General features: G+C 40.2%; 1 protein-coding gene across 1 annotated transcript; it reads left to right on the top strand.

The window, feature by feature from the left end:
- The first annotated feature begins 253 nt into the window (after positions 1-253).
- Positions 254-27,249, top strand: LOC111147464 (opsin 5). The gene is made up of 6 exons (XM_022503494.1): positions 254-383; positions 4,292-4,411; positions 8,000-8,170; positions 11,736-12,070; positions 23,582-23,823; positions 27,186-27,249. The coding sequence occupies exons 1-6, from the start codon at positions 254-256 to the stop codon at positions 27,247-27,249; spliced, it is 1,062 nt and encodes a 353-aa protein (XP_022359202.1).

The raw sequence follows: 27,249 nt of genomic DNA, 5'->3' as shown, positions 1-27,249 counted from the left end.
GAAATGACTTAATGTAGCCGTGGATACTCAGTCTGCACACGGAATAGTTGAATACTCACACATTTGGGTCATTGAAGAAAAGTGTGAAGATACTCACCAGTTATTAATTAGGGAATCAAGTATGACCCTGGAAACTTGCATTTTCACTGTAAAAGAGGGGGGCGTGGTTATGAGCTGGTTCAAGTTGGCTCATTTGGGTCTGTTGCCATCTCTACTGGTTTGCTTTCCAGACTCCTGGTCGAGTGAGCACAGCATGGCACTAAACCACACTGCCCTGCCCCAGGATGAGCACCTGCCACACTACCTCCGAGAAGGGGACCCCTTTGCTTCCAAACTTTCCTGGGAAGCGGATCTAGTGGCTGGCTTTTACTTAACAATAATTGGTAAGCTTCCTTAATTTTTCTGTGCAAATGCTGCAGCTAGAAAATTCAGAGGCTAATATGTTGATTTTGCACAAGGATTCACATCCTTACATAGATGTTTTGACTGGGGGTGGGGAGTGGGAGGAAGGTAGAAGATGGGGGCCGCATTGCAAGGTTCAGTGACTGTTTCATAGAAATGACTTGGTGATCTTTATTGTTAGTGATGGCTATTCCCTCAAAAATCAAAGAAGTTTTACAGCAAAATCATTTATCCTGGGACTATATTGGTTGCGTTAAGAGTAGGTTTGTCTTCTGAATCACAAAACTAATGATAATGATATCTTATTTAAATAGAGTGATATTACATAAAAAAATGCTTTTAATATAATCATAAGATGATAGGCTCAGAACGGACCTTAGAAATCACCTAGTTCAGCCTCCTCCTGTCACAACTGAGGAAACTGTCCCCGGGCTGTAGTCACAACGGACACACTAAGTTTACTGCACCTAAAGGAGAGTTGCTCTATGTTGGCATTACTAAGTGAGTTTGGTGAGAGTTGAAAAAACATACTGGTAATGAAATGGGAGTCATCCCAGGGTCAAAAATTTGTGCATCGTCCAAAACATGGTGCACCTGCTTCCAGACTATGCTCTCCAATGCCATGGCCACGTGTGGCTGCTGAGCACTTGGACAGTGACTTGTCCAAAAGAGGTGCTGTAGTGTGAGTATATGCGAGACACTGAAGACTTAGCCCTAGCAAAAATATTGCGAGATAGTTCATGACTAATTAAAACAAGTTGACTGCATGTCAAACCTGTAACATTTTGCCTGTATAAGGCTAGATATATTACTAAAATGAATTTAGTGTTCTGTTTACTTTGTTTAATGTGGCTACTGGAAAAAAATTGAAATATGTATGGCTCACATTTCTGGTTTACGTTGTAGTTCTATTGGACAACATTAGTCTAGGTGATTAGGATTTGAGCATAAAACTTCTTAAATTTAAACCTGTTGTTTTAAATTTGGGTAACCAGTGCACAGGTGGGTTATATCTTTAGCTGTGTCTGCCTTTAATCTTTTCAGATTTGGGTCAAGTTTTCTCTCTCTCCCTCTCTCCCTGTCTTTCTTTCTCCTTTTCTCTCTCCCTCCTTCCCTCTCTTTCATCTCTTTATTACGGGCTAAGAATTTCATGTAACCTCCTGAAATTAGCAAATATCATTAGAAAAGTCTGGAGATACCTCTATGGTCAGTGCTTGAGGCAAAAGGAATCGATGAGATTGAATCAGAAATTTCACTGCAAAGGGATTCCTTGGGTCCTTGGCTTTATGATTAGCAATTATGACACTGATTTAAAATCGATTTCTTATAAATGGACTCTCGCGTCTTTTCAAACACAAGTGTATATGGAATGCTCATTCTTTGCCACTGTTTAAGTTTCTGGGAATACAGCAGTGAACAAAATGGGCAAAGTCTCTTTCTGCACAGGGTCTATCTGGTAGTAAAACCCACATTGCATTTTCATTTAACAGAAGTACTTCCAATTATCAGAAAAAGCGGAAAAATTGACATCTTATAAATTGAATTTGTCTCAATCAGTTGCAAGAATTGAGTTAAAAAGGAGCACTCCAGATAAACAAAAGAGGGAGAGGGATCACATCCATTCCCCCGCCCTGGCATGGGAGATCTCAGGAAGAGGGACAACGAGGCTGGGAGGAGGGGGATCAGGAAAATTGCTCCCTTGTTGCATGTGGGGATGGAAGGAAAATCCAGAGTCAGATTCAAATGGGCATGGCTGAGGTGAAGCTAGAAAAATAGGTCCCCAAAGAGTCCCCACACAAAGGGAACATCAGGTGACATGGAGATGGGGTGGAGCCAAAGACATGTTCCAAAAGGGTCATTCAGGATGAGGCCAGGGTCCTTTGGAGGGATTTGGATTCATCTAGACCCAGTCTTGGACTTGGTGCTATGTCTGGGTTTTACCCCTCCTAGGATAGGTATGGGGATATGCCCAGATATCTTTTTAAGGGAACAGAGTGGAATGATATTCTTGGGGAGTTTTGTTAAATACTGGAAGTCTTCGGGAAAACTGGAGGATGAAAAGATACATCTGAGTTTGGAATAGAGGAGAAGTAAATTAGAGACCCATAGCCACCCTTCAACTCTTTTACTATAGATACTTGGTTGATTAACAGTCTATAAGTGAGGTTTCATTGTTTTGTATTCCTAGAAAGATTCAGGATTTTGATAATCGAAAAAATGTCCCTCCCACCCCCACCCCTGCCTTTAGCCTTTAGCTTCTTAATCTTGCTTTCCTTTAACTATCTTCAAGAATGTTTGCATTCTCTTGATAATCCCCTACAACTGTCTCTGGGAATCATCTGCCGGCAGCTCACAGAGAGTTGACTAATTTTTGATAATGCTTTGGGCACTGGGTAAAGCCTTATGAAACATAATAAAGATAATTTAAGAAAGGAAGAGTAAGAAAATCAATATTCTCGAAAGAGAAGTAGGAAGACACAGGGTATTTAAAGGAGCTTTGTGTATCAATTACATATGTATGCTCATTGTTCTCAAACTTCTTGAATACAAAGTAGAAGGCATTTGTTTCAAATTCCTTAAGCCATGTTTTCACATGAATTTCCCAGTGTGCCTTGCTAGCTGTTTCCTTTACTGAGACATAGGTTTCATGTTAGTTGGTTTGCTCTAGAACTCCGTGATCTCTTCTATTTTTCCTCTTCTGTCTTAAGAAATCGAAAGAGGTTTTAACAGACCACTAGGCAGCACTGACCCCAGGGACTCATAATTTCCTAAAAGCACAATGCAGTTCATTCCTGGTGGTTTCATACCGTCAGGCGAAACACACATTTCTTTCCTTGCCCTCAAAATGAATTGTGGTGGAGAAGTAGAAATTAAAATAGAAAAATCTGGGTTTCTCCTGTTAATACTCTCCTTATTCCTTACTACTAAAGGCAGCTGTACCAGATTCTCATTTATACACAGCTACACTATGAAGCAAGAATTCCTGAAGAAATCTACTCTACATGTTAAGCTATGGAAGTAGGTGTATTCTTTTCTTAAATAAAGTCAGTAGGGATTGGGTCTTTTTGGATTTAAACTGGGTTTGTAAGAACTTTTGAACAGTATCATTGTAATGCCAAAGCCAATCAGTCATTAATAAAAGGATATAAAAAAGTGGGAACACATTTATACCACTATTCGTAGGTTGGTGGGTTGAGGGTCACTTTCTCTCCCTTTGGTGGGAGGGGAGAGCCCATATTATCCACTGTCACCTACTTCCCCTTAATACCTAGTCCAGTAGTAGCTGCAGACACCCAGCGTCCATGTGTCCTCAGGAGGCAAAATGTCCTGGGATGTGTCTCCAGGAGATGACCCTTTCCTCTCAGGGGGTTATGCCAGCCCAATCTGGCCTCTACCTCTCCTGAATGCTGGTGCTCCCTCAGCAGTCCACAGTGATAGTAAAAGCACCTTGTCTGGTTGGGGTCACTTCAGCTTCAGAGTGTACCAAGAGCCAAGGGGTTAACCCTGCTTCTTAGAGGGAGGGAGTTCTATAGAGCCAATATTCGGTAAAAATGGCGGAGGAAATACTCCATCCTGGGGGCCAGTACAAGAACTGACCATGGGGATTCCCACCCCTCCTGAGCTTCACTGGGAAGTTAGCAGTTCCTTTTTCTGGGTAAGTTCAGTCTTATAATCCCTGACTCCTATCCCTTTGGAGGCAACCCATCCCTCGCCTGTCACTCGCAACTCATGCTTTTTACTTCATCTTCTTAATTTAGATTTTTTATTTAGAGTCCTCTCACTACCCTCTAAATCTATGGTGTCCATTTTTGAAATTGAGAAGTGTTTCATATCAGAGTGAACTCCAAATCCTAGTGCTGATGATGGGAATTTATATTTTTCCTTGTAGGGATTCTGTCCACATTTGGAAACGGGTATGTCCTTTATATGTCTTCTAGACGAAAGAAGAAGCTGAGACCTGCGGAAATAATGACTATCAATTTAGCAATCTGTGATCTGGGCATTTCAGGTAATGCAGCCATTTCTTCTTTGGGGGGTTTGAGCTGTGCTCCATTCTAAAGTCCTCACTGGCTCAGAGATCATCCCTCCCCTGCCTCCTTTCACTCCTCCCTTCACCAGTCATCTTTACAGAGGTTGTGGTAAGCCAACGGAGTGTCGTCAGGTTAAAGATCTCATCCATTTGCCATTCGTTGAGTCTTTTCTGTGTGCTGAGCATGTTAGATACCAAGGAGACAATTTGGAATGATGAATGATAACTTTTAATGCTGAGCCTCAAAGTGTACCTGCTAAATGACTGAGAAGACAGAAACTTACAGATCACAGTGTTGGGCTCCTTTACACCCCTGCCACACACAGGGGACTCCGTTAAAATAAACACCAAGGGGCTAGGTCTTGAAGCTTAAATGATGGGCAAAGACAGTCTGAGAGGTGAGTTTAGGAAGATGGGAGAGCTGACCTGCTGGTACATTGAAGTGTGACTTCAGGACTAATTGCAAGCATAGGAAGCCTCCAGGTCAGTCGTTCTTGGTATTGGATGCACAAAAAAGCCACTTGGGGAACTTAAGCACAAAACAAAACAATAACAGAAAAGCAAAAAACTTCATGGCTGGGTTTTATACCCAGAAATGTTTATTGAATTGGTTGAGACTATTACCTGGGCATCAGGATATTTAAAGTTGGTATTATCAGGTAAGTTAATGTGCAGGCAAAATTGGAAACCACTGGTTTATTTCTTGCTTCTTTGGCTTCTCTGATAACCCCGCCAAGGAGGAATTGGAATAAAATTTCTCTTTACTTGTAATTCATTTTTATAAATATAAATGATTTTGGATAAGTAGCCTCCCTTTGCTTTCATCTATAAAGTCCCAAGGTTGTCTAAATACAATCAAACTTGCCTTTGAATCCCAAATCCTGTTGTTTGGAGTATGGTCTTAAGTTACTAGAATTGGGGAAACTGAGTGTGAACAGTGCACAGCAACTCCTCTTTCCACTGGAAACTTTTTAGCAGTTTCCCATCTAAAACGTCTCTTTTAAAATGTTTTTTGACATTTGTTTCTCCCTTTATAAGTGGATTTTTCTGCCAATGCCAGTCTCCAAAAACAAGGCTCAATAAAGAAGCCTCTACCTATGGAATCACTGTTTATCACCAGCAGATGTGTTGCCCTTGAGGGTCTGCGTGGTCTTCGTTACTTGGGGAGGCTTTACTCAGTATGGACAGGCTTAAATATCAAGAGCTCCTATCGGAAATGCACATTGACATTAAGAGAAGCATATTGTGTCAGGCCTCCGGGGATGAAAGGAACCGCAGGCAATTTGCAAGGCGGCACAACGACTGCCATTTTAGAAATGGCCACACGATGGTGGTGTCGCAACATGAATAATTGCTTTCCGGGTTCCCCTCTTCCGGCTGAGCCCGGACGGCTCTCTCCCTGGTACTGAACGTAAAGTGCTCGACTGAAACCTGCCATTTCCATCCACATCCTTCACCAGAGAATAATACTAGGTTCATGTTTAAGGCTGAATTAGTCTATGCTTGAATAAAAATGTCTTTAGTTGGTCTGATACACTGAAAATGCTTTCCACCAAGCAAACCTGCTCTAGAGTTGCACAAACCACATCCTTACTCTGCCTATGTCTTCAGAGTAATTCAGCAAGAAGGCATTTTCTTCCATGTGATAGCTTTTGCTGATGAACCCAGATCATTTCTCAACTATGAGTATCTCTAATACATTTTCCAGTCCAATAAACCTTAAACATTTTCGTCTATTTTGTTTTTTTTTTCTTGGTCAACTATATTCCATTTTAAGCACCTTGAAGTACATGGTAGAGACCAGGTGTATTTCATCTATATATCTAATATTTGTTGTTTATATACCAGTAGCTTGCAATTATGTATATGTATTAGAATCACCTGGGGAGCTTAAAAAAAAAAGTATATTGCAATATATTGATGCCTGAGCTCGTTCCAGATAAATTATATCAGATTTTCTGGAAGTTAGAGTCCTGGAAATTGATATTTAAAGTAAAATAAAAACAAAGGAGAACAAAACAACTCTTCCAGTGATTTTGGTGTGCAGCCGGGTTCAGAACCATTCTATTAAGTGAAGAAGGGAGAGGCATTCTAAATGACATTCCAAAGGTTTACCAAAGGTTCCATTCCAGAAGGAAGCTTAAAATAGTCCCAGGCACAACAGACACAAATTTCACTCCATCCCAGTCACTTTCACTTGTCTCTTGCTGCTTTTAGCACCCACACAGCTGACACTTAGCTCAAGCTTTGAGTTTGTGTCTCCTCTGCCTAGAATATTTCCCCTCTAGACATTTGTTTGTGATCTCTACCGGTGATTTAGACATCTCCCTAGATGTCACATTCTCACAGAGGTCTTCCCTGATCCCCTTATATAAAACAACAATTACTATCTATCTCCTTCTGCTTCATTTTTCCTCTCAGGACTAATGACTATCATGCCATAGTATCATATTTTATATTATAAATTATATATTTCTCTTATCTACCCTCTACTATAAAATACATTTGTCAGTCTCGACTTCCACTTTGTCCTCTATCACTTTGCTCTGTGGTTGTTACATAAGAGGCACTGAATAATTATTTGCTGAATAAGAAATAGTCCTTTTATACTCAGTTTCCTCACTGACAATCGGGCTAGGCCACTGGGATTAAGGAGCCCTAATAGGGGGGTGCACAGTCCAGCAAGATGGAGTGTGAAACGTGCTATCTAGACAACTAAACAAATGAGGGGAGATGTGTGTCTGGCTTACAGAAGGCACTTGAGAAATACATGTTACCTGACTGCACTAATAGGAACTTGTACCTCTGTCTGTTGAAGAAGGGACACACCTAGGAGGGATGGGGCAGGGCTGGCACCTCTGAGTATCAGTTCCTTGGTTTTCCTAAGGAAATAAATTTAAGGAGCCTTATGATAGATAGATAGATAGATTGATCAATCACAGAGCTCATGAAGAGCTTCCTCAGCGTGTTCCCTTCCAGGAGAGTGAAGATTAAATATAATAGCTGAATATGAAGGGTGCAGGGCTTGAATTAGAGTAGAAGAATGTTTTCTAGAAAGTAAAAAACACAAAAACACTAACAGAAGCTGAGGAATAGTTTATTTTTATTATTCATTACTCATTTATTTATTTCCAATTCAATATTTTTAAATTTAAATTAAATTAATTAACATATAATGTATTATTGGTTTCAGAGGTAGAGGCCAGTGATTTGTCAGTCTTATATAACACCCAGTGCTCATCACATCACGTGCCCTCCTTAATGTTCGTCACCCCATTACCCCATCCCCCACCTCCTACCTCCCTTCCCCTCCAGCAACCCTCAGTTTATTTCTTATGATGAATAGTCTCTTATGGTTTGTCTCCCTGTCTGACTTTGTCTTGTTTTATTGTTTTGAGGAATAGTTTAAATCCCAGAAATCTGGGTCTGGTTGCAATCAGATTAAACCTAACATTAACTAAAATAGCTATGTCTTGTCTGAATAGAATATGACTCAACAGTGAGTTGAGGCAGGTGCGTAATTTTAACTAGAGGGAATTTCCCTTGACAAATTGCTTGGCGCTCTAGTTGTAGGCAAACCGTTCACGATCATCTCTTGCTTCTGTCACCGCTGGGTGTTTGGCTGGATTGGCTGCCGTTGGTACGGATGGGCTGGATTTTTCTTTGGCTGTGGAAGTCTCATCACCATGACTGCTGTCAGCCTGGATCGGTATCTGAAAATCTGCTATTTATCGTATGGTAAGTATGAAGGCTTCTCATTCCCTGATAGTCAAAACTAGTGGATTGCCAGACTGTAAATATTGCACCGAGAGGTAATGAACAAAGATCGCTAAGAACTTAAGGACCAAGAGTATTTCTAATTAGAGCCTATTTTGTTCTAACTTAAGTTTAAAAATTTGAACCTGTGTCGATGTAGGTTTCTTTTAATACTACTTTTATAGGAATGTCTGGTGTTTGGCTACAATGATTTTGGCAAGCATCATTTCCTTGTATAATCTGTGTAAGCTTCTACCATATTTTGCCATGCAAACAAAGAAATAAGATGCACTGAAAGGATGTCAGGCCCCAGATATTTTAGCTTGTTCCCCACATGGTAAGTGTAATTATAACAAAGATGTTTCTGATCCTCCTTTAGGCCTCAGGTTCCCTGTGATTTCAGAGGTGAGGAATTCCAAAAATTCCAGCTCTAAGCTAGAGAGCCGTGCAGGTGCTGGCAAGAAAGGACACATGCAGAAATATCAGTCAACACACTCATTGTAGTATTGTAGGTAGGAAGATGAGTAACTAGAAGCATTGATGAGGGGAGAGCCAGCTATAAAAAAGTTTTCAGGCTCAAGGTTTTTTTTTTGTTTTATAATAACAACATGTTAAAAATAAACTTTGATTACATTTGTTTCTTGGGGTTTTGGGAACTTACTGAATCCCAAAGAGAAGACTTTGGGTCCCTCTGTTTCATACTGAGAACCAGGTGCGCCCAGGGAAAAGTATCCGCTCCCTCTGGAAAACGCTGCTCTGTTTGTTAATCTATCAATCAGAACAGTTGTGACCGTGGAGATGGAGGATGGCCTGGAGCCTGAGGTGGGAAGCATCAAGTCAACTTCATACTCTCAATGTGGTGGAATTTTCCTTTATATTTTAAAGCATTTTTTTTTAAAAAAAAATTCCATTTATTTATTTGAGAGAGAGAGCAAGAGAGTACCAGCAGGGGGAGGGACAGAGAGAAAGGGAGAAGCAGACCCTCCACTGAGCAGGGAGTCTGATGTGGGGCTCAATCCCAGGACCCCAGGACCCCAGGAGCATGACCTGAGCTGAAGGCAGATGCTTAACTGATAGAGACACCCAGACATCCCTTTTCCTTTATATTTAAAAGTTTATAGTCCCAGACTCCAAGGAAACCATGCAGGAGAGGGTAAGGTCATGGACTATCATCTTCGCAAACTAGCACTCATTTTTTTTCTTTTTAAATTTGCATCTCTTTTTCTAAACAGCTTAACACTTCCAATGGAAATAACTGAAATCAGAATTTCCAAAAATATAAAAAAATATTCAGTTATGTATATCCTGGATGACTTCAGAGTCCTATACTTACTACCAACTTATTTTTGGTCACATCAAGTAGATCATAAATGTAGATTTTATAGATGAGAAGGCAGAATTTCAGCTTCCTGGGGATATTTGAGGAATACCTTGATGTCACTGATTTTTAAATATTGCCTTGAATTTAGGCTTGGTGTCCATTAAAGAGGTGATACTGCCCACCCCCAGAATCGCTGTGGGGCATCACTCTCTACGGGAACTGTATATATATTTCCATCTTCTTTTAAGATTGAACCTCAGTAGAATGGTTTCACCATTTGATTTGACTCATGATTCAACCCTCTACACAGTGTCTTAAAATGTTGGAATTAGAAGACCGCTTGGGAACATGGAGACCTTTCTCCCATTAATGTGATAAATTGTTTTAAGGCATCCCTGACAGACGGCCAGTTGGCCTCTTCTTGAATAATTCCAGTGACCAGTGACGGGGAGCTTACTACTGTACAAGGCAGCCCATGCTCTGATTGGTCTGCTCTCATTGTTACAATGTTATTCCTTATATTGAGACAAAACTGCCTCCCAGTAACCTCCACCCATTGGTCCTAGTTCTGACTTCTGGAGCAACACAGAACCAATCTACTAATCTACTCCCTCCTGTACTTGACAGCATTTCACCATACTCGAATGTAAGTATACAACACCTCACCAAGTAACCCTAACCATAAATGCTTATACGTATGCGTATGCACATTCCCCTAAATATATGTGATTATCCGTGCCAATGTTTTATCCGTTATAATGGATAATCAGGAGCTGATATCTATTGTGGCTACATGATTGTTACCTCTCTCTGGTTGGGCTTGAGAAATTGGAATTTTCTGATACAAAATGCCATGTATTTGAAAAAAAAAAAAAAGAGAGACCATAGAGCATAGATACAATCTATATTTCTTGTTAGTGCTGAGACAAACATAGGAGTAAAAATTTGTTTTAATGTAGTCCTTTGTAGTTTGCAAATCAGGCCTTGCATTATTTCTTTGAACCCTTATCAAAACCTGTAAGCAATGTATTATTATTTCCTCCATTTTACTGCTAAGAATGTGGGCATCTAGAAAGGGTACATGAAGAAGGTCAAACACTAGAAACAAGAAGAAGTAGACCCTACTGACTTCCTAAACTGCATATGGCTCTGAGCAGAAGCAGGCCTTGTGTCTGTGTTGAAGAGTCCATTTGGCTTTTGTTGACTGTGTCCTGATATTTCTTGTCTGCTACTCTAAAACCAAGGCAGTAAGGATTTGCTTCTCTGGCCCTTTCTCTTTGAGATGATAAGTGGAATATGGAGGTAATTCCACAAGCAGGCTGTAGCACTAGATCAGGCTTCCCTGTCTTGGGTGGTTATGGTAAACTTTGGAAAGTGATCACTAGTGTTCTATAGCTTTTTTTAGATGACTACACCAGTTCTTCTTGGAATTCTCTTTTGGTTGATGGAAACTAGTTCTGAAAAACCTAGACCTCATTTTTTGTTTTCCTGAAAGTATTTTCACAGAATTACTTTTGCAGAACATGATGCAACCTACCTAGATTCTCTACCTCTCTTGGTATGGCTGTGTGAGCTTGACTGCTGTGTTTGTCATGTTTGAAGATTCAAAACCTGCTCCCACGAAGCAGGGTCAGTCACTTTAATATCTCAGCACTCAGTCATGGTTGTGGCCCACTGACCCCCACTGACAAGCGTTTAGGAAGATGAATGAGATGAGAGGCATGAAAGCTTTTAGGGAGAAGGGTATTGAAAGATGCAAGCAATGTGTCATCAGTTCTCACCTTCCCCAAAGGAATCCACCTTGGATGAACCAATAATACATGCTTTTGGGGGCTTGGTCGTTCTGCTCTACCAATTGGCCTTGTATTGGATAGGATCTCAAAGGTCATACTGGATGCTTTCTTAAGATCCTTCCTTCATTGTCTTTGGCATCCTTCTTTCTACTGTCCCCTTTCCTCAGCTCTTATCACTTACCCCTCCCAAGGCTCCTGCGTGCCTATGGAAACCTTCCCTATGAAAGCACTTCTGATTTTATTCACTTGGAAAAAGGCCCATGCTCTGGAACTTTTCTCCCTTCACTCCACTCTCCCTCAGAATTCAGTTGTCTGACCACTTCTCCCAGAATCCAATGGAATAACTCTTTGGATGTGGAATTTGACATATCGAGGGGAGGTATTTGGGTGTAGGGCAGATTACATCCCGGTAATGCTTTTCTTCTACCTCCAGGGGTTTGGCTGAAAAGAAAGCACGCCTACATCTGCCTGGCAGTCATCTGGGCCTATGCTTCCTTCTGGACCACCATGCCCTTGGTAGGTCTGGGGGACTACGCACCTGAGCCCTTCGGAACCTCGTGCACACTGGACTGGTGGCTGGCCCAGGCCTCCGTGGGTGGCCAGATTTTCATCCTGAACATCCTCTTCTTCTGCCTCTTACTCCCAACGGCTGTGATCGTGTTCTCCTATGTGAAGATCATTGCTAAGGTTAAGTCCTCCTCTAAAGAAGTAGCTCATTTCGACAGTCGGATACATAGCAGCCATGTGCTGGAAATGAAACTGACCAAGGTAATTACAGTAATAATTTACAGAGGGGTTTTCTAATCAATTAAAACCTCATAGGGCAAAGAGGATAGGGAATATTGGGGACTGGGTGAACTTCGAATCTCTATTCTTTATGTATTTCTGCGCTTTGCTATTATTTATCTAAACCTTTGTAATATTTCTTTTCACTGTTTCTCTCTCTCATTTACACACACACACACACACACACACACACACTTTTAATATCTACTGAATTTGTATGGTGGATCTACTGGAAGCTTATTCTCTCTATTGAATAAGATATTCTTGGTTCTCAAAAATTATTTAAGTCATAAAAATAGTAACTTTTATGCATCATAAAATGCCTCACAGTATTTGTACTGTTTTGTATGGACTTTGGTGGGTGTGGTTAGGAACATTCTGTCAGCTACGTTACAGAGTAAGAGCTTACCACATCTACTATCCTATGGGAAACTTGTCTTAATACGAGAGAAGTTTCTGCAGGGTCGAGTTCCTTGGTCAATGCTAGTTTCAGAATTTACAGCTCCTTAGAGACCGTTATGTGAGGAAAGGAACACACAATTTGAGAATAGACTAGGGTTCTCATTCCATCCACCAACACTTGCCAGTTTGTGATCCAGACCTAGATACTGAACTTCTTTGAATCTCTATTTTTCTCACTTGTGCAACAAGAATAGTAACATCTATCTCCTTGGATTGTGGTGGAGATTCGATGAGATAAAATATGTTATTCTATCATTTGGTGCATAGAAGGTGTTAAATAAACTGTAGTTCCTTCATTCTCTTGTAACTTTTAGAAATTCTGGGAAAGTCTGAGACAGTGGTCTTTCCACCATCATCTTGTCTTACCCTTACATTGAAAAAAAAAAATTTTTCCAGGGTATACCTCAACATAAGTGACATGCAGCTAATACCATCAAACTGTTTCCTAATATTAATATTCGCATGCCCTAACTTCTACTTTACTTTTAAAGATTAAAAAGAAAAAATGTAGATCGATGTTCTAACCATTCCTTCTGGTATCTAAATCAATCATACCATTGATATCCCACCTTCACGCTACTTCCTACTTTGAAGACCACTTGTCTCAGGACCTATAGTAACAGTTCCCTTCAGACCTGAGATCACTTCTAGTAAGTCAGGGCCTTCGTTCTAGTAATATTCCTCTCTGCACAGTGCAGATGTTTTGAGATGGTACAAGGATCTCTTGGTTGTACAGGGTGAGCTACAGAGTCTTGATGGTTCCAGTTGACCTTATGCTGAGTAAAAGAAAGCTCCAAGGAAGTCTTCAGTACTCTAAATCTATACTCATAATCTAATAATAGAGCAGTTCTACCTGGACAAAAACCCAAGAAAAAACATTCTATAAAATCCAAGGTCATGAATTAAGCTCATTTCTAGCTCTCTTTTTAGCTTTTATCTGTGACTTAAAAAAAATATTAATCCAAATAAATCAGTCCAAGTTAAATTTGGATTACATTTAACCCAAATCTTACTCAGAACCAGATACTGCTCTAGGAACAGGGTGAATGCAAAAATAATAAAAATATTCCTTCTCAATACTTTATGGAAGTGTGTCCAGGCAAAGGATGTGATGTCCATCACACTGGTAGGTGGATTTGAATTTACCTGGTCGTCCTGCAGTTTGGCATACCAGGAAGCTGCTGAGATGTCATATGACTTCCTCTCCCTTGCTGCCTCCAATGGTGTTAGCCTCAAGACATTTTGATGGTCTTGATCAATGAGTCCAGATCCTTATTTCCATGAGGCGTTCTCCAGTTTCTCTGAGTGTTATTCATCACCTGCGCTCCTGTTAGTTGAATTGCCTAATTCAACCCACAGCTAGCTTTTATAAATACCTAAGCAGCTGGTTCTTTGTGTATTCTGGACAGTGGGTAATTTGTTTAGTGAGTGAATCTAAAGCTCATTATGCATACAAGGTGAAACTTGGCACACACCATTTAACTTGCTTTGTGGTTATCAGTCTCCTTGACACAGACTGGACTGTATAGGTCAAATAGCAAGGCTCACCCAGTCCAGATTAACCAGAGATGTTAAATGAAAAGTATAGGCATTTATATGTATGATTTCATTTTATACACATCTTCTTCTGACATATACTAAATGACATTATATTATATATAATGTCTATGGCATATTATATGTTATATATTATACAATATGTCTGTATCTCATTTGTATATATAAAACTTATATTAAAATAACCTGAATATAAAACGCTTCTAATAATTAACACTTATGCAAAAAACATAAATCAAAATTCAACACACATTGATAAACACAACTTTCTATTTTGGCATCTTCTTTGCTAAATTTAAAATGTTTTCAATTACCATTTAATTTTGGTCTTGATTTTTTTCCTACTGAGTAAAAATAAGTAAAAACAACCTCACACTGGACCTTTTCATAGTCTTAGGAAGTTTTTTCTCCATTCAGCTACCTCTCAGGATTGACAGTTTGCTTATTCACTTGGTGCTTCTGATCTTTTAGAATAGCCTGGTCTAAAAGCTTATTACTTAAAGGTCACCTCCTTGGATTCTGGGGTCAAAATCATTTACTTTTCTGGGTACTCTAATGATTTCCAGCTGGGTTATTATCTGGCCTGTAATTTGCTAGTCTGGTCTTATTCATGGAAAACTGACATCCCACCTACAAATAGCTTTCTGCTTTGTAGTTTCCCTTGAATTAATATTTTAAGAATGATGGTTTTGTAAACTTTTGTACCCGGCTGAAACTTCACAGATTGCCAACAGAGGAATGCAAAAAAAGCCCAAGAAATAAAGACCAACACGCAAGGAAAAATTCTCTTTGTGTTTCTATGACTCAGTATCATCTCATTTTCATTTGCCTGCATTTAACTTTGTAAAACAAACTTAATATTAGACAATCAGGATGAATTTGGTTGAATTGGGGTCTTCCTTGTCCTCCCAGAGCTATGTATAAATTCTAGGAGGCTTTTATAACCCCATGGTGCCAGTGGATGGGGGTTCCTGGTTTGATTGCTGTCATGTTTTGCCCCTGATATTCCTGAGATACTTAAGTTTCTTCCCAGTCTCAGTCACCAGTTGTCATGGGTCCCTTTGCATCCTTTTTGTTCCAACCAGAAACCCTCTTCAGGTTCATCAGCAATTCCAGCTACTTCCCTGTCCTTTGACTGCAACTCATCATCAATATGTTGGGAGCTTGGCTGGGACCCTGTGAAGCAAGGCATAAGTTTTTGCTCTGAGATCCCCAAATGCATTCAGGTCTCTTGTTCCCTCAGCACCATCCCTGGCCCCCGGTGCTCTGCTCCATGGAGTAGCAACAAGGCAGTTTCTTAAGGTCAGTTACCAGCTCCTCTGAGGTCCCCTCACCTTCGAGCTGTAGACCCTTTTACCTATCTAGGGTGGGAAACCTGTAATCATGTGCATCCCTCTAAAATTGTTCCCATTGAGTAAGATTAATTAAACGGTCCACTTCATGTTTCTGGCTCTGGGTATTCAATGTCATTTTTTGTATACTCAAAACACCTTTCTCTCAAATATTCTCCCTCCTGTAAGTTTCAGATTTCTATTTTAAAACTCACAAGGCTGAGAAATAAATGTTTTACATTTTTGGGTATTTCTGCTTGAAAAAACCTTCACACAATGCAGTGAACACTCTTCCTTCTGCTTTGATGAGGAGGGCGGTGGAGTCACAGGAAGAAAATACCAGAAGCATAGACTAATTTTTCCAAATATTATGATGTTGTATGGATTAGTACCCAAGACTTACTCATTTAGCACAAATAGATTATCTATGAGTTCCATGTCTACAAGCAGTGTCTAGATCCTTTGGGCATCTGGATTTCTCTTAATTTCCTTTATTTCCACCAAAAAGCCTTCCTGATCGCCCCTGGCTAGTTTAAGTCCCTCTGCAATAGGTCCTCAGAGCCCTTGATACGTTCACTTTATTGAGCCACACCCTTGTCCTTCTTTGCAAGTCGTAGGTAGGTGAACTCAAGTGTTACACGTCCTGTTTGCTTCTGAGCCTCGCTGCTTGGTGCCTAGTGGACGCTTAATCAAGATTGCTATAATGAATACATAATTGGGTAGATTAAGTTAATCTAATTACCTTGATGAGTGTTAAGTGGTCCCTTGACCCCTGGCTCGAGTTCCTCTGTCCCTTTTATAACTGGCAGGCATTTTGTTTTGCTTTGTTCTTTCACATCGGTGGTGAAGCCTTTTTAAAAACTATAAATGTAAATCTCTGCTTTCCTCCTGTGATTCCTCTCTTTGACTGCCATCCGGTCAATTTATCATTGGAGGTTCATCTTCAGAGAACCCCCTGGGAGGACTCTAAGGGCAGTTTGTGAGAAAGCTGAACTGCATTGCTTTTTTATTTTTTAAACCAATTAATTCATTTCCTCTGGTTCTTCATAAGTGTTCTTAGCTTAAATGCCACTTCCCAGAAAAGCGTTCCCCAAATTGAATTCAGAGCTTCCTATCATCATGGGGCAATCCTGTCTTTATAATTTCTTCTTAGAAGTGGCCATAACTTATAATTAATTTATAATTACACCCTTATTTTTGTGATTATTTGCCCAGTGTCTGGCTTTAGCCTTGGTTAGTAAGGCCTGTGGAGTGACAACCATCATTTCACTCATTTTGTGTCCCTAGGACATAGCACAGTTTCAAACATGATCCATTAAACATTATAATATGAAATAAATCATATACTATATAATTAATTATGTTAACATAAACTAAATATAAAAAATCTATAAAATAAATATACATATTACATCTATATTTGTTGAAGGAAAGAGTTTCAAATTGGGATAAATACCACTTTTGCCACGAGCCCACTGAGAGTCTCACCTAGCTGACATTTGTTATTTATTTTGGCTGTCAGTGGCTGAACCCCTTTCCGTGTTTGGAATTTCTGTGTTGAGGAATTGCCAACATTTTGAGTTTGGGGAAGTGGAGCGGAGGGGCAATATGTCTGAGCAAAGGCTGACTCCTAATTTAAAAGGGACAGAAGGACCAGTCATTGACTTTCCAAGATTCCCATGTAGGTGGAGTATGGCTGTGACCCCAGGCTCCAGCCAGTGGGTCTCAGGGATAGTAATACCAGCAGAGGGGCAGGGAGATGTCTCCCAGGGGCATGGCTGCAGCACAGTGGTTTCTGCATCAGAGCTGGTTTGGGACATCGGTTTGGGCATCATTTCTGTCTGCTTGGTCTCAGTCCTGAGTCCAGTGTTCCCAAGGATGCTCTGTCCTAACCAACCAATTCCTTTTCTGTTTTACTTGGCTAAACTCAGTTTCTGTTACTTGCAACTCCGAATATTGACTGATTCACCTTGGATGAACCACTTTACCTTGCTGGGTCTTGGTTTTCTCACCTGTGAGAGGAGGTGGGGGAAGGGAACTAAATGCTGTCTAAGTTACCTTCTAAAACTCTCAGGTTGTATAAAAATGGCTAGATTGGTTGGATCGTTTGAGGGTTGGTGGCAAAGCTCTTACTGCTAAAATCTCCTGGTCTATTTACCTGAGTACGTTTCCCCACTGAGTGGCAATTTCCTCACTTTAAGGGCTTGGTTCAGTTATAATGAACAGTGAAGTCTCCCTCATTTTTTGAGCCAGATACTTATAGATTTGTATCTCCTGTTCTTTAAGCCAGCCACTGCCTCACTGAGGAATGCTGTGTTCAGTTTTAGACCCAAACCCTGCAACACAGATGTACAGAGTGACACGACCTAATTTACATCTTCTCCTTTCAATCACAGCTTTTGCTTGTTTATAGAAGAGTGGTATTTTAAGATTCGAGAAAATTTCAGCGGGAAAGTGCAGACCCCTCCTTCTTCCAGGTCTCTTTTTTTTCCAAATACAAATTAATATTTTCTACTTGGATCACCCCCAGGGCTCACATGATAGTAGACACAACAAAGCTCTCTGAATTGTTTTCTTTCTAAGTGCATGATGAGGGGTCTGGGGCAGTTGGCCTTAGCTGTCATTCTATTGATAAAACAGAAGGAAGGAAGAAACTCAAATTAGACTTGCTTTGAGTTGTCAAATTACTTTATTTCTTCAAAGGTGGTGTGGAGGCTAAATATCACCCTTATTTTTATACATATCAGGAACTGAGGGCCAACGAAGGTAGGTCACTGTTGCTAAGTCACGCCCTTCCTCCTTGCCATTGGTAAAGTCAGTCAGTGGCAGGCTGTCTGCATGTGGGGGGTAGTGGCCTCATGACTGGCCTTTACTCTTGCATTATCATCTTTTCATATCTTTTTCTTTCCTTTTTCTTTCTTTCTTTCTTTTTTTTTTATTCGCTGGGAGCAAATCTGTGTGCTTGCCAGCTAGACTCAAGATGGGAAAAACAGTTCTCCTTATCCCTATGTTCTGGTCCATTGCATGTCCCTTGCCATTTTCTCAATGCACACATGTAGTGATTTTGCTTCCTGTGACTTTGTCTTATCCCAGCCACTGCAATATTCTTGTTTTCAGTAGTCTAGCTACTGATTTGGTGACTCTTGTTACTGGTGGGGAATTTAATCCATCTTGTTGGCTCTCCTTGTAAGCTTCACTTCTACATCAATTCCATGTCCTTTTCTCATCCACTTCATTATCCAAGGTAGTGCACATCTCCGAACATCGGCTGAAGACCTACTCATAGCTGAGCAAAGGAGCCTGATGCAAGGAACTGAAAGTCCAGCTCTTAGAGAATCAGGGGTTCTGTCTCACTCACACTGGTCAGTGGAGTTGAACCATAGTTGGGATCCAAACCCAAGTAACTCTACCCATGATGTTTGTACTATTCCATGCTATCTCAGCACAGAGAGAGGGAAGGACTTTGTTTCTTGGAAACCGTATCTGCTGGAATGGTTCAGATGAACTGGGCCCAAAGACAGAGCCTTACGTAATTTGGAGAATTTACTTTCAGTCCCATTGTTCTATTATGGCTTTAATTGATCAATTCACTAGAATTGATCAGTTATGAACAATATTGCCTATGCGACGCTTAAATTAGTGCCAGCTTGAACTGTAGCTGGAACTTACAGATATCCCTTAGTGCTCTGCTGCAAGATATATTTAAAGTTAACTGGGTTGCAGATGTGTGATTCTTTTGTAGAAGCAAAGCGCATATTCTGTGAATTTCCTCCCACAAAAATTGCCTAATTTAAGAATTGAAGTTTTCCTGCTTTTCCAGTAAACCAAAAGGCAGTGGTACAAGTGAAGCGATTAAAAAATAAACAACTTAGAAGGACGCCTGGGTGGCTCAGTTGGTTAAGCAGCTGCCTTCGGCTCAGGTCATGATCTCAGCGTCCTGGGATCGAGTCCCACATCGGGCTCCTTGCTCGTCAGGGAGCCTGCTTCTCCCTCTGCCTCTGCCTGCCATTCTGTCTGCCTGTGCTCGCTCTCTCTCCCTCTCTCTCTCTGACAAATAAATAAATAAAATCTTTAAAAACAAACAAACAAACAAACAAAAAAAACAACTTAGAAAAAAGTTGACAGGTACAGGTGTCTGTGCTAGAACTGGTTTAAAGATACCTGGAATAGAAATTTTGGAAAATGAAAATGAGGACACACTCAGAAATGAAGAAAGAACAGACTGATGAAAGATTAAACACGTTCCACTTTGACTAGAAAGCACTGGGAAAATGAGTGTAACATGTAAGTTTTGTAACTTCTATGGAGTTTATCTTAAAATGCCTTTCATATTTAATATTTTAATGTTTTACGGAGTATATTTTAACAGGAGAAGATTGTAAAAAATAAATGAATCTCATGTTAACTTTGTATTCTCTTCAAATACATAAGTAATATTCTGCAGTGCTTTTAGATCTAAGCTTTTATCTCTCTTTCTGCTCTAAACTTGATTTCTAATCATTCAGTTTAAGGCATTTAGTTTTATCCTACTCGGAAAAACCACGATTATTCATTTGCCATGTGTTTAAAAACCATAGCATGGTTAATTCTCTGATGTCCTTTTATTTAAAAAACATTTTAAAGATTTTATTTATTTACTTGTCAGAGAGAGAGCACAAGCAGGGGGAACAGCAGGCAGAGCAGGCAGAAGGAGAAGCAGGCTCCCCGCTGAGCAGGGAGCCCGATGTGGGCTCTATCCCAGGACCCTGGGATCATGAGCTGAGCTGAAGGCAGATGCTTAATCCACTGAGCCACCCAGGCATTCCTCTGATATCCTTTTAAAAAGGATAATGTAATACAAATGCTTGAAGTCCTTCCTCTTCCCATTGCACACTCTCATAAAAGTAGAAAATATGTAGAACATTAGAAAATATTTTGGACTGGGGCACCTGGGTGGCTCAGTGGGTTAAGCCGCTGCCTTCGGCTCAGGTCATGATCCCAGGTCCTGGGTTCAGGCCCCACATTGGGCTTTCTGCTCAGCAGGGAGCCTGCTTCCTCCTCTCTCTCTGCCTGTCTCTCTGCCTACTTGTGATTTCTCTCTGTCAAATAAATAATATATAAAATCTTAAAAAAAAAAAAAGAAAATATTTTGGACTAAGTTCTATTCTATTTTTTGTCAATGACTTTGACAGCAACACAGAAAACAGCTTTTGAGATACTGTGAAATCATCACATGAGTCACCAAAGAGAAAGGATGGTGCTATGTTAAGTTCCCAGACATCTGTTAAAGCGAGTTTTATTTATACAATTATTGTTTATTTGGGGATTTAGAAAAAAGACCCTCATTTTGAGCCTTGAGGCATCCATTCCATTTACAAACAAAAGTCACACAGACCAAATGAAATACAATTTCTCCTGCATAACCCTCTGCAGAGAGGCAGAAAAGCAAGCAAGCGAATGGGAGTAATGCATGTGTGGTCTGGGTCTGGTTGATAGCTACTAAGCACAGGTAAGAATTTTGGCTCAGGACTGTAAAGCAGGGCTGCAGGGCCCTGACACAGGGCATCAAGACTAGAAGGAGATCTGCAGGGCCCTGACACAGAGCATCAAGACTGGAAGGAGATCTGGGCTCACTTCATTGATCTCTTTGAGGTTTAGACTCTATTTGGAAAATGGAGTGAAATGGGTATAATTGAGGTGTGTCTCAGCTGCAGTTAATTTTTAGAGATGAGCCTAGACTTCTTCGGTGGAATTTCATAACCCGAGACACATGGTGGATTTTCCAAGCTTCTTTCTTGACACAGTCCACACATGTGGGGTTCTCAGGGTAAGCACCCTCCTGATAGGCTGTTCCGCAATGGACCATTCCCTGCATGCAATAGCTTGCTTTCACGGAAGCAAATTGGAATGCACATGCATAGAAATGACTTTGTTATAAAAGAACTCAGCCACTTGGATTTCTAAGACAAAAAAGCATGAATAAATATTGTTGCTTTGTTACTAATAAAACATTCCTTATCCTTGATCCTCTACACCAGCGTGTCATGACCCTTACGTTGGGAAGACTGTTCTTTTCTTTCTTAAATAAGAGGATAGGGGAAGAGGAAGTGGTGCCTGTCTCAGATAGCTTCATCTTTTCATCTTTCCTGGATTTTGGGGAACTCAGAGATAAAAGGAAACTCCCTCTTTCCTCCAAATCCCTTATAAAATCCCAAAGATGAGTCCGATGCTCTTTCTAGTCATATGCCCATCCCTGTTCTTGTTCTTGTAGCTAGAGGCATGAGGTCCTTTGGTCAGGCTTGGGTCAGGTGATGCTGGCTCCACACAGCAGCTCAGAGTAGAAGGGTTGCTGTGGATGCTAAAGTTTAGGAGGAAATGAAAGACATATGGTGGATTTGCAAAAGCAGATGTCCACTACATGGAGTGCTAATCTGAATGTCATTTCATTATTTATCTTACAGAAAAATAATAGATAATGGTATAAAGATACTTCGAAGTTAGTACATTCTTTCTTAACAAGGATCTGAAAGAGCTCATGTTTAAAATAAACACCAAAGCTTAGACTTCATTTGCCAGTGTCAGTACTCAAAGGAAGAACCCTTTCATTTCTTGTTTAGACTGTTGCCTAAACAAACCTAAACAACCTGTGTCTGCTTTGTTCATTGCTTTAGCCTTGACACAAAGTGCATAGGAGATGCTCCATAATGCTTTGTTGATTGAATGAATGAACAGTGATTTTTCTACCTCCAATTTACAGGTAAATCTTCCTAAACATGGCTCTCATTAAGTCTTCTGCTCGGAAACTTACTAGTGCCTCAAAACATAAGGAATTAAGTACAAGTCTGATCACAAGTTATACAAAACCCTGAATACATGGATATTATCTTTCCTTCTAGCCTTATCACGTATGCCAAAATAAATTGCTTGCTAATTTCTTTTCTTTTTCTCAAAAATATGGAGCACTTCACAAATTAGCATGTCATCCTTGCACGGGCGCCATGCTAATCTCTGTAGTGTCCCAGTTATAGCGTATGTGCTACTGGAGCAAGCATTTGCTAGTTTCTATACAAACCTCACACATACCTGTGCCTTTGCTCATGCTGATCTTGCTACTATTCCATTATTTCTACTTGTAACATGCAGATTGTATGCCATGTCCCTCATGAAACTGTTCTGAATTTGCCCTGTACCATGGAATTTGGTCCTCCTCTGCTGGTACTTAAATTCTATTCTTCCTTTTACTGTAGTTGTTTGTATTCCAGGAGGCTACAGCCGGATACTAAGGTGTCTTGGTGTCCCCAACAGTACTTGGCATTGTGTCTGGCACCGAGCACTTGGTAAAAAGGAATTGTTGAATTCAAATGAGATAATCTGTAGGGCAGGTATGTAGTTACAGAGCACTAATTAGGGCTACATTTGTAGAGGGACTGGTTTGCAGATGGTAAGAAACCAGTGAGGGTGTTTAAAATCCTCTTTCTAATTATTCTTTGATTTGAAAGTTAAGAGGGTCCTAAGGTAATTATAATTTTGTGTGAGAGAAAAGCGTTTTCTGGAAAAGTCTTGCTTTATGCCACTGTGTCACTATAGTTAAATCTTGGTGATTCTATTTTACTTTATATCTAGTGAATTTCCACTATCCAAGCCTCACACTTGAGAAAATGAGCCAGAAGAAGTAACACTTAATAGAAATCTCTGAAGAAGATTCATATTAAAATTTCCAGTAAGGGCAGAGCTTCTGTTTTCCGAGGCAAATGAGTGTTTTAAAATTTCTTCATGGTGAACATGTTTTCTATCTAGTACCAAATATGATGGAACATATTTTCCAACAACATGGGTTGGGAAGTCTAGAAATTTCAGGAGCACAGATGTCTTCTTAGCATCTTTTCCTACCCAATGTAAAATCTGACAGCTTTTTTAGGGTTAAACTTTGGGTCTTTTGATACTTTCAACTTCTGGAGTGAAGAATGGATGGGATGTGGTAAATTGGATAAGTCATTGTAATAACTTCTTCTGGCTAAACATCTCTGAAGTCCACATAGAAAATGTCTCCTACAGGCAAGATAAATGGACAAATAATAGACTTAATAAATGGGCTACTGCTCCTCCTCCCACCCATCATTTCCACCAGGAGTCTTGACTCTGTTCTATTGATTTCCCTCGCCAGGTAGCAATGCTGATTTGCGCTGGCTTCCTGATTGCCTGGATTCCTTACGCGGTGGTCTCTGTGTGGTCAGCTTTTGGAAGGCCAGACTCCATCCCTATACAACTCTCTGTGGTGCCAACCCTCCTTGCAAAATCAGCAGCAATGTACAACCCCATCATTTACCAGGTCATTGATTACAAATTTGCCTGTTGCCAAACTGGTGGTTTGAAAGCAACTAAGAAGAAATCTTTGGAAGACTTCAGGTAAAATTTCAGAAGCCAGAAATGAATAATATTGTTTCAGAATCCTGTGGGGTTCAAGCCATTCTGATGTACTATCTTTTTAGGGTTAGAGCTCATCACTTAGGAGTAGCCTAAAGAGAATTTTCTGTTCATCAATATTCCTGAAATCAAGTCATCAGATATGTTGGGTTGGGAGTCATGTAGATAATGAGAAAATTAATTCCATTTTTAATTGTGGAGTGCCTAAGATAGGAAGCTATGTCCATTTTTGAGTGGCCACTATTTCTCACTCTTCCTTATCTGGGACCAAATCCATTTTACTCAAAGAGCATGGCTCCACATGGCATTGATTCAAAATTAAGTTCTCACAACAGAAAAGATTCTCCTGTTTGGGATGTTTCTACCATTAACTATGAGTATAGGATTTGGGCAGGCAAAGGAAGGAGAGAAAGGAGGTGACATTTTTACTCTCTGTCAGGTTCTTTATGTTATTTTCACAGGGGCCCCTATTGTACCTTCTCTTTGTCAGATAAGGAAATGGAGGTGCAAGTGAGGTTAGGTGAGCTGTTTGTGCTTACACAACCAGGAAGTACCAGGGCAGAGATTTAAACAGGTCTATTGGGTTTTGAAACAATCTACACTCTTTCTGCTATAAAATGAAAAAGTGAGTTTGGGGAGCCACAATTTTTCCTATAGGCAAGGGTGAGTAAAGAGTTGAGGATGATGTGTGGGCTTTGTGTCCATGCAGGGCCAGTCTTAGTGGTGGAATGTGGATCAGACACCTGGGTGCATGGTCTGAGGTGAGGGGTGTGGAAAAGGTCCAGATTCTCTGATTTCTATTAATTCTTACTCAGTAGATATGTAGTTATTTTTCCATGCTATTTTTCTTCATTAAGCAGGAAACAGAAGAGAACAAAAGGTAGAACTAGCTGGGAGAAGATGTTCTTTCACTATGCTTGAGCAATTGACAAATATTTTGACCTTTAGGTTCCTCACCATCTAGGGTACAGGATCAAATGAAAAAAAAAAAAAAAGAAAAAGGCATAAAGAAAAATATCTTTGTTATTGTGGTACAGGGGAAGAAATATACAATTTGGAGGTACAAGACCAGTGTTTGGTTTATTTTTCCATATCTTTGGGAAAATGAACACTAAGAGCCTAGAATTGAGAAGAACTGATTGCAACACCCATCTTTTGAAACTCTAAGAATTACACCAACTGCGTGTTTGGAAAGGGCTAGCTAACAAATGTTATTGGGTTTTTTTAGTTCCACATTGTTGGTGGTTAATGCCTTTTCTGTTGAATTGAATAAATTCAAATTCTAGGGACGCCTGGGTGGCTCAGTTGGTTAAGCAGCTGCCTTCGGCTCAGGTCATGATCCCAGCGTCCTGGGATCGAGTCCCACATCGGGCTCCTTGTTCTGTGGGGAGCCTGCTTCTCCCTCTGCCTCTGCCTGCCACTCTGTCTGCCTGTGCTCGCTCTCTCTCTCTCTGACAAATTAAAAAAAAAAAAATCTTTAAATTCAAATTCTAAAATGCATCTATTTTGGCAGTAATAACACTTTGCCCTTATCAACTATTAATACTTTATTTTGAATGCAGTTTAAAGAGAGTATTTTTAATAGAGCAGTTGTGGGAGAAAATAATGGGCATTTCTTCCTCTGAAAGAGGTGATGGGAATTTGACAGGAATGGCTGACGGCAAATTCTACCTACCTCATAATTTTGCCTTGGACCGATTCTGTGTTCTGTACATTAACTCTCAAGTGTGAGCAGCACATAAATATTCAACGCTCAATAATGAAAAGGAGAAATTTATGAGGAAGTCAGTGACTTGGGGCCGCGGACCTTTGGAGAAGCCAGCCAGGCAAGAATCAGTTCAGTTCTTCTGCTCCCATTAGCCATTTCTGTGAAATACAACAATTACTTTGCTGGAGGAAGACAAGTGCTGTTTCCTTACTCCAGAGTCTTGAAGCTTTCAGTGTAAAAAGCAGGCAGGTGGTAGGGCTTAAATAGGAAGGAGCCCTTGGATTTTCAAATTTGGAGTGTTGAAGAGGTGTGATGAGTTGCTGATTTTTGGAAGGATCTTTTTCAGGGAAGAACTTTGCAAAGAAGCAAAAAAACATTTTTTTGTTGTTGTTTATCTTCGCAGTTATTAAAGAGCTAAGAAAGTGGGTAGTATTGAGCGGATAGAATGAGGCAAAGTGGTCTGAAGCCAGTCCAGAGTTGTTAATGCACTACCAGAACAATTCAATCAAATTAACCTAGATTAATTGATATCCTTGTTTTTTCCTCTTCTGAGCTCTGAAATGAATTTGCTTATAATGGGAGACCCCCTTGGGAAGTATTCTGAATTCAGATAAAAAAGCTAATGTGTTGAATATGAGATTGTGGAAATATATTTTGAGTAATTTTTATAGTTCATTAAAAGTTAACTCATATTTTCCCCCTAAATTGGGTCCCTTGAGATTTTAGTAAAAGCTGGTGAGCTGCAGCAAAAAATATGGCCAAGAGCCCATCTTGAAATGCTATTATTCATCATATTTGGGTATCCAGATATAGTCTCCAGTATTTTCATAAACAGTGCTTCTCCACCCTGACTGTGGGTTAGAGTCAAGTAGGGAACCTTGAAAAACTGCCGCAGAGACCCCACTTGCAGGGATTTTGCTTCAGCTGGTCTGGACTGGCCCAAGCTTCATTCGTTTGTTTCATTGGTTAATTCTCCCAGGTGGTTCTCATACCCAGCCGTTGTTGAAAGCCAATGAACCAGAACCTGGGAAAGAAAAACATTGGGAGTGCTGCTCAGAGGCCTCTCCCCCAACCTACACAGAGACCACTGAGTGATAAGGGAACCAGACTTCAGGTGCTAGACCAATCTTAGATGCAATATAAGTGATCAAATGATACTGGGGGTACATAGTGAAGGACCAAGACATTTTTACTCTCCTGGTATTTTAGTAACAATATAGAACAGAAAACAGAGCCCTAAATTCTGGCATTGCCATTCTAATAAACCTCTCCTGACTACCTTAGTTTGAATGCTGTCATTCCAAAGAACACTCTTTGTAGGTAACTTACGGGGCCAACTGACTGGCAGGTCGATAGGGAGGCAATGAATTTTGTTCTAAGGAATGGGAAACCCACTGGGGCATAGGAAATGTGCCATGAACAAGTGACTTGTTTTTGGAAAGCTCCACTCAAGGGATTTCTTGATTTTGAATATTTTAAAGTGAATTATTATTATTTTCTTTTCTAATTCAAGTCTTGTGTATATAATCTTCTTGGTAGATGTGCCTACTATGATATACATACACAGTATGTGTGTGTGTGTGTGTGTGTGTGTGTGTGTATATATTAAGTTACATTTTCCTTCTCCTGTGTCTAGGCTGCACACTGTAACCACAGTCAGGAAGTCTTCTGCTGTGTTGGAAATCCATCAAGAGGTATGA

Source organism: Enhydra lutris, unplaced genomic scaffold (genome assembly GCF_002288905.1).
Source record: "Enhydra lutris kenyoni isolate GAN:26980312 unplaced genomic scaffold, ASM228890v2 scaffoldscaffold17, whole genome shotgun sequence".
Taxonomy (NCBI): Eukaryota; Metazoa; Chordata; class Mammalia; order Carnivora; family Mustelidae; genus Enhydra; species Enhydra lutris.
The sequence above is the reverse complement of the archived record's forward strand: the minus strand, read 5'-3'. Positions and strand labels throughout refer to the sequence as shown.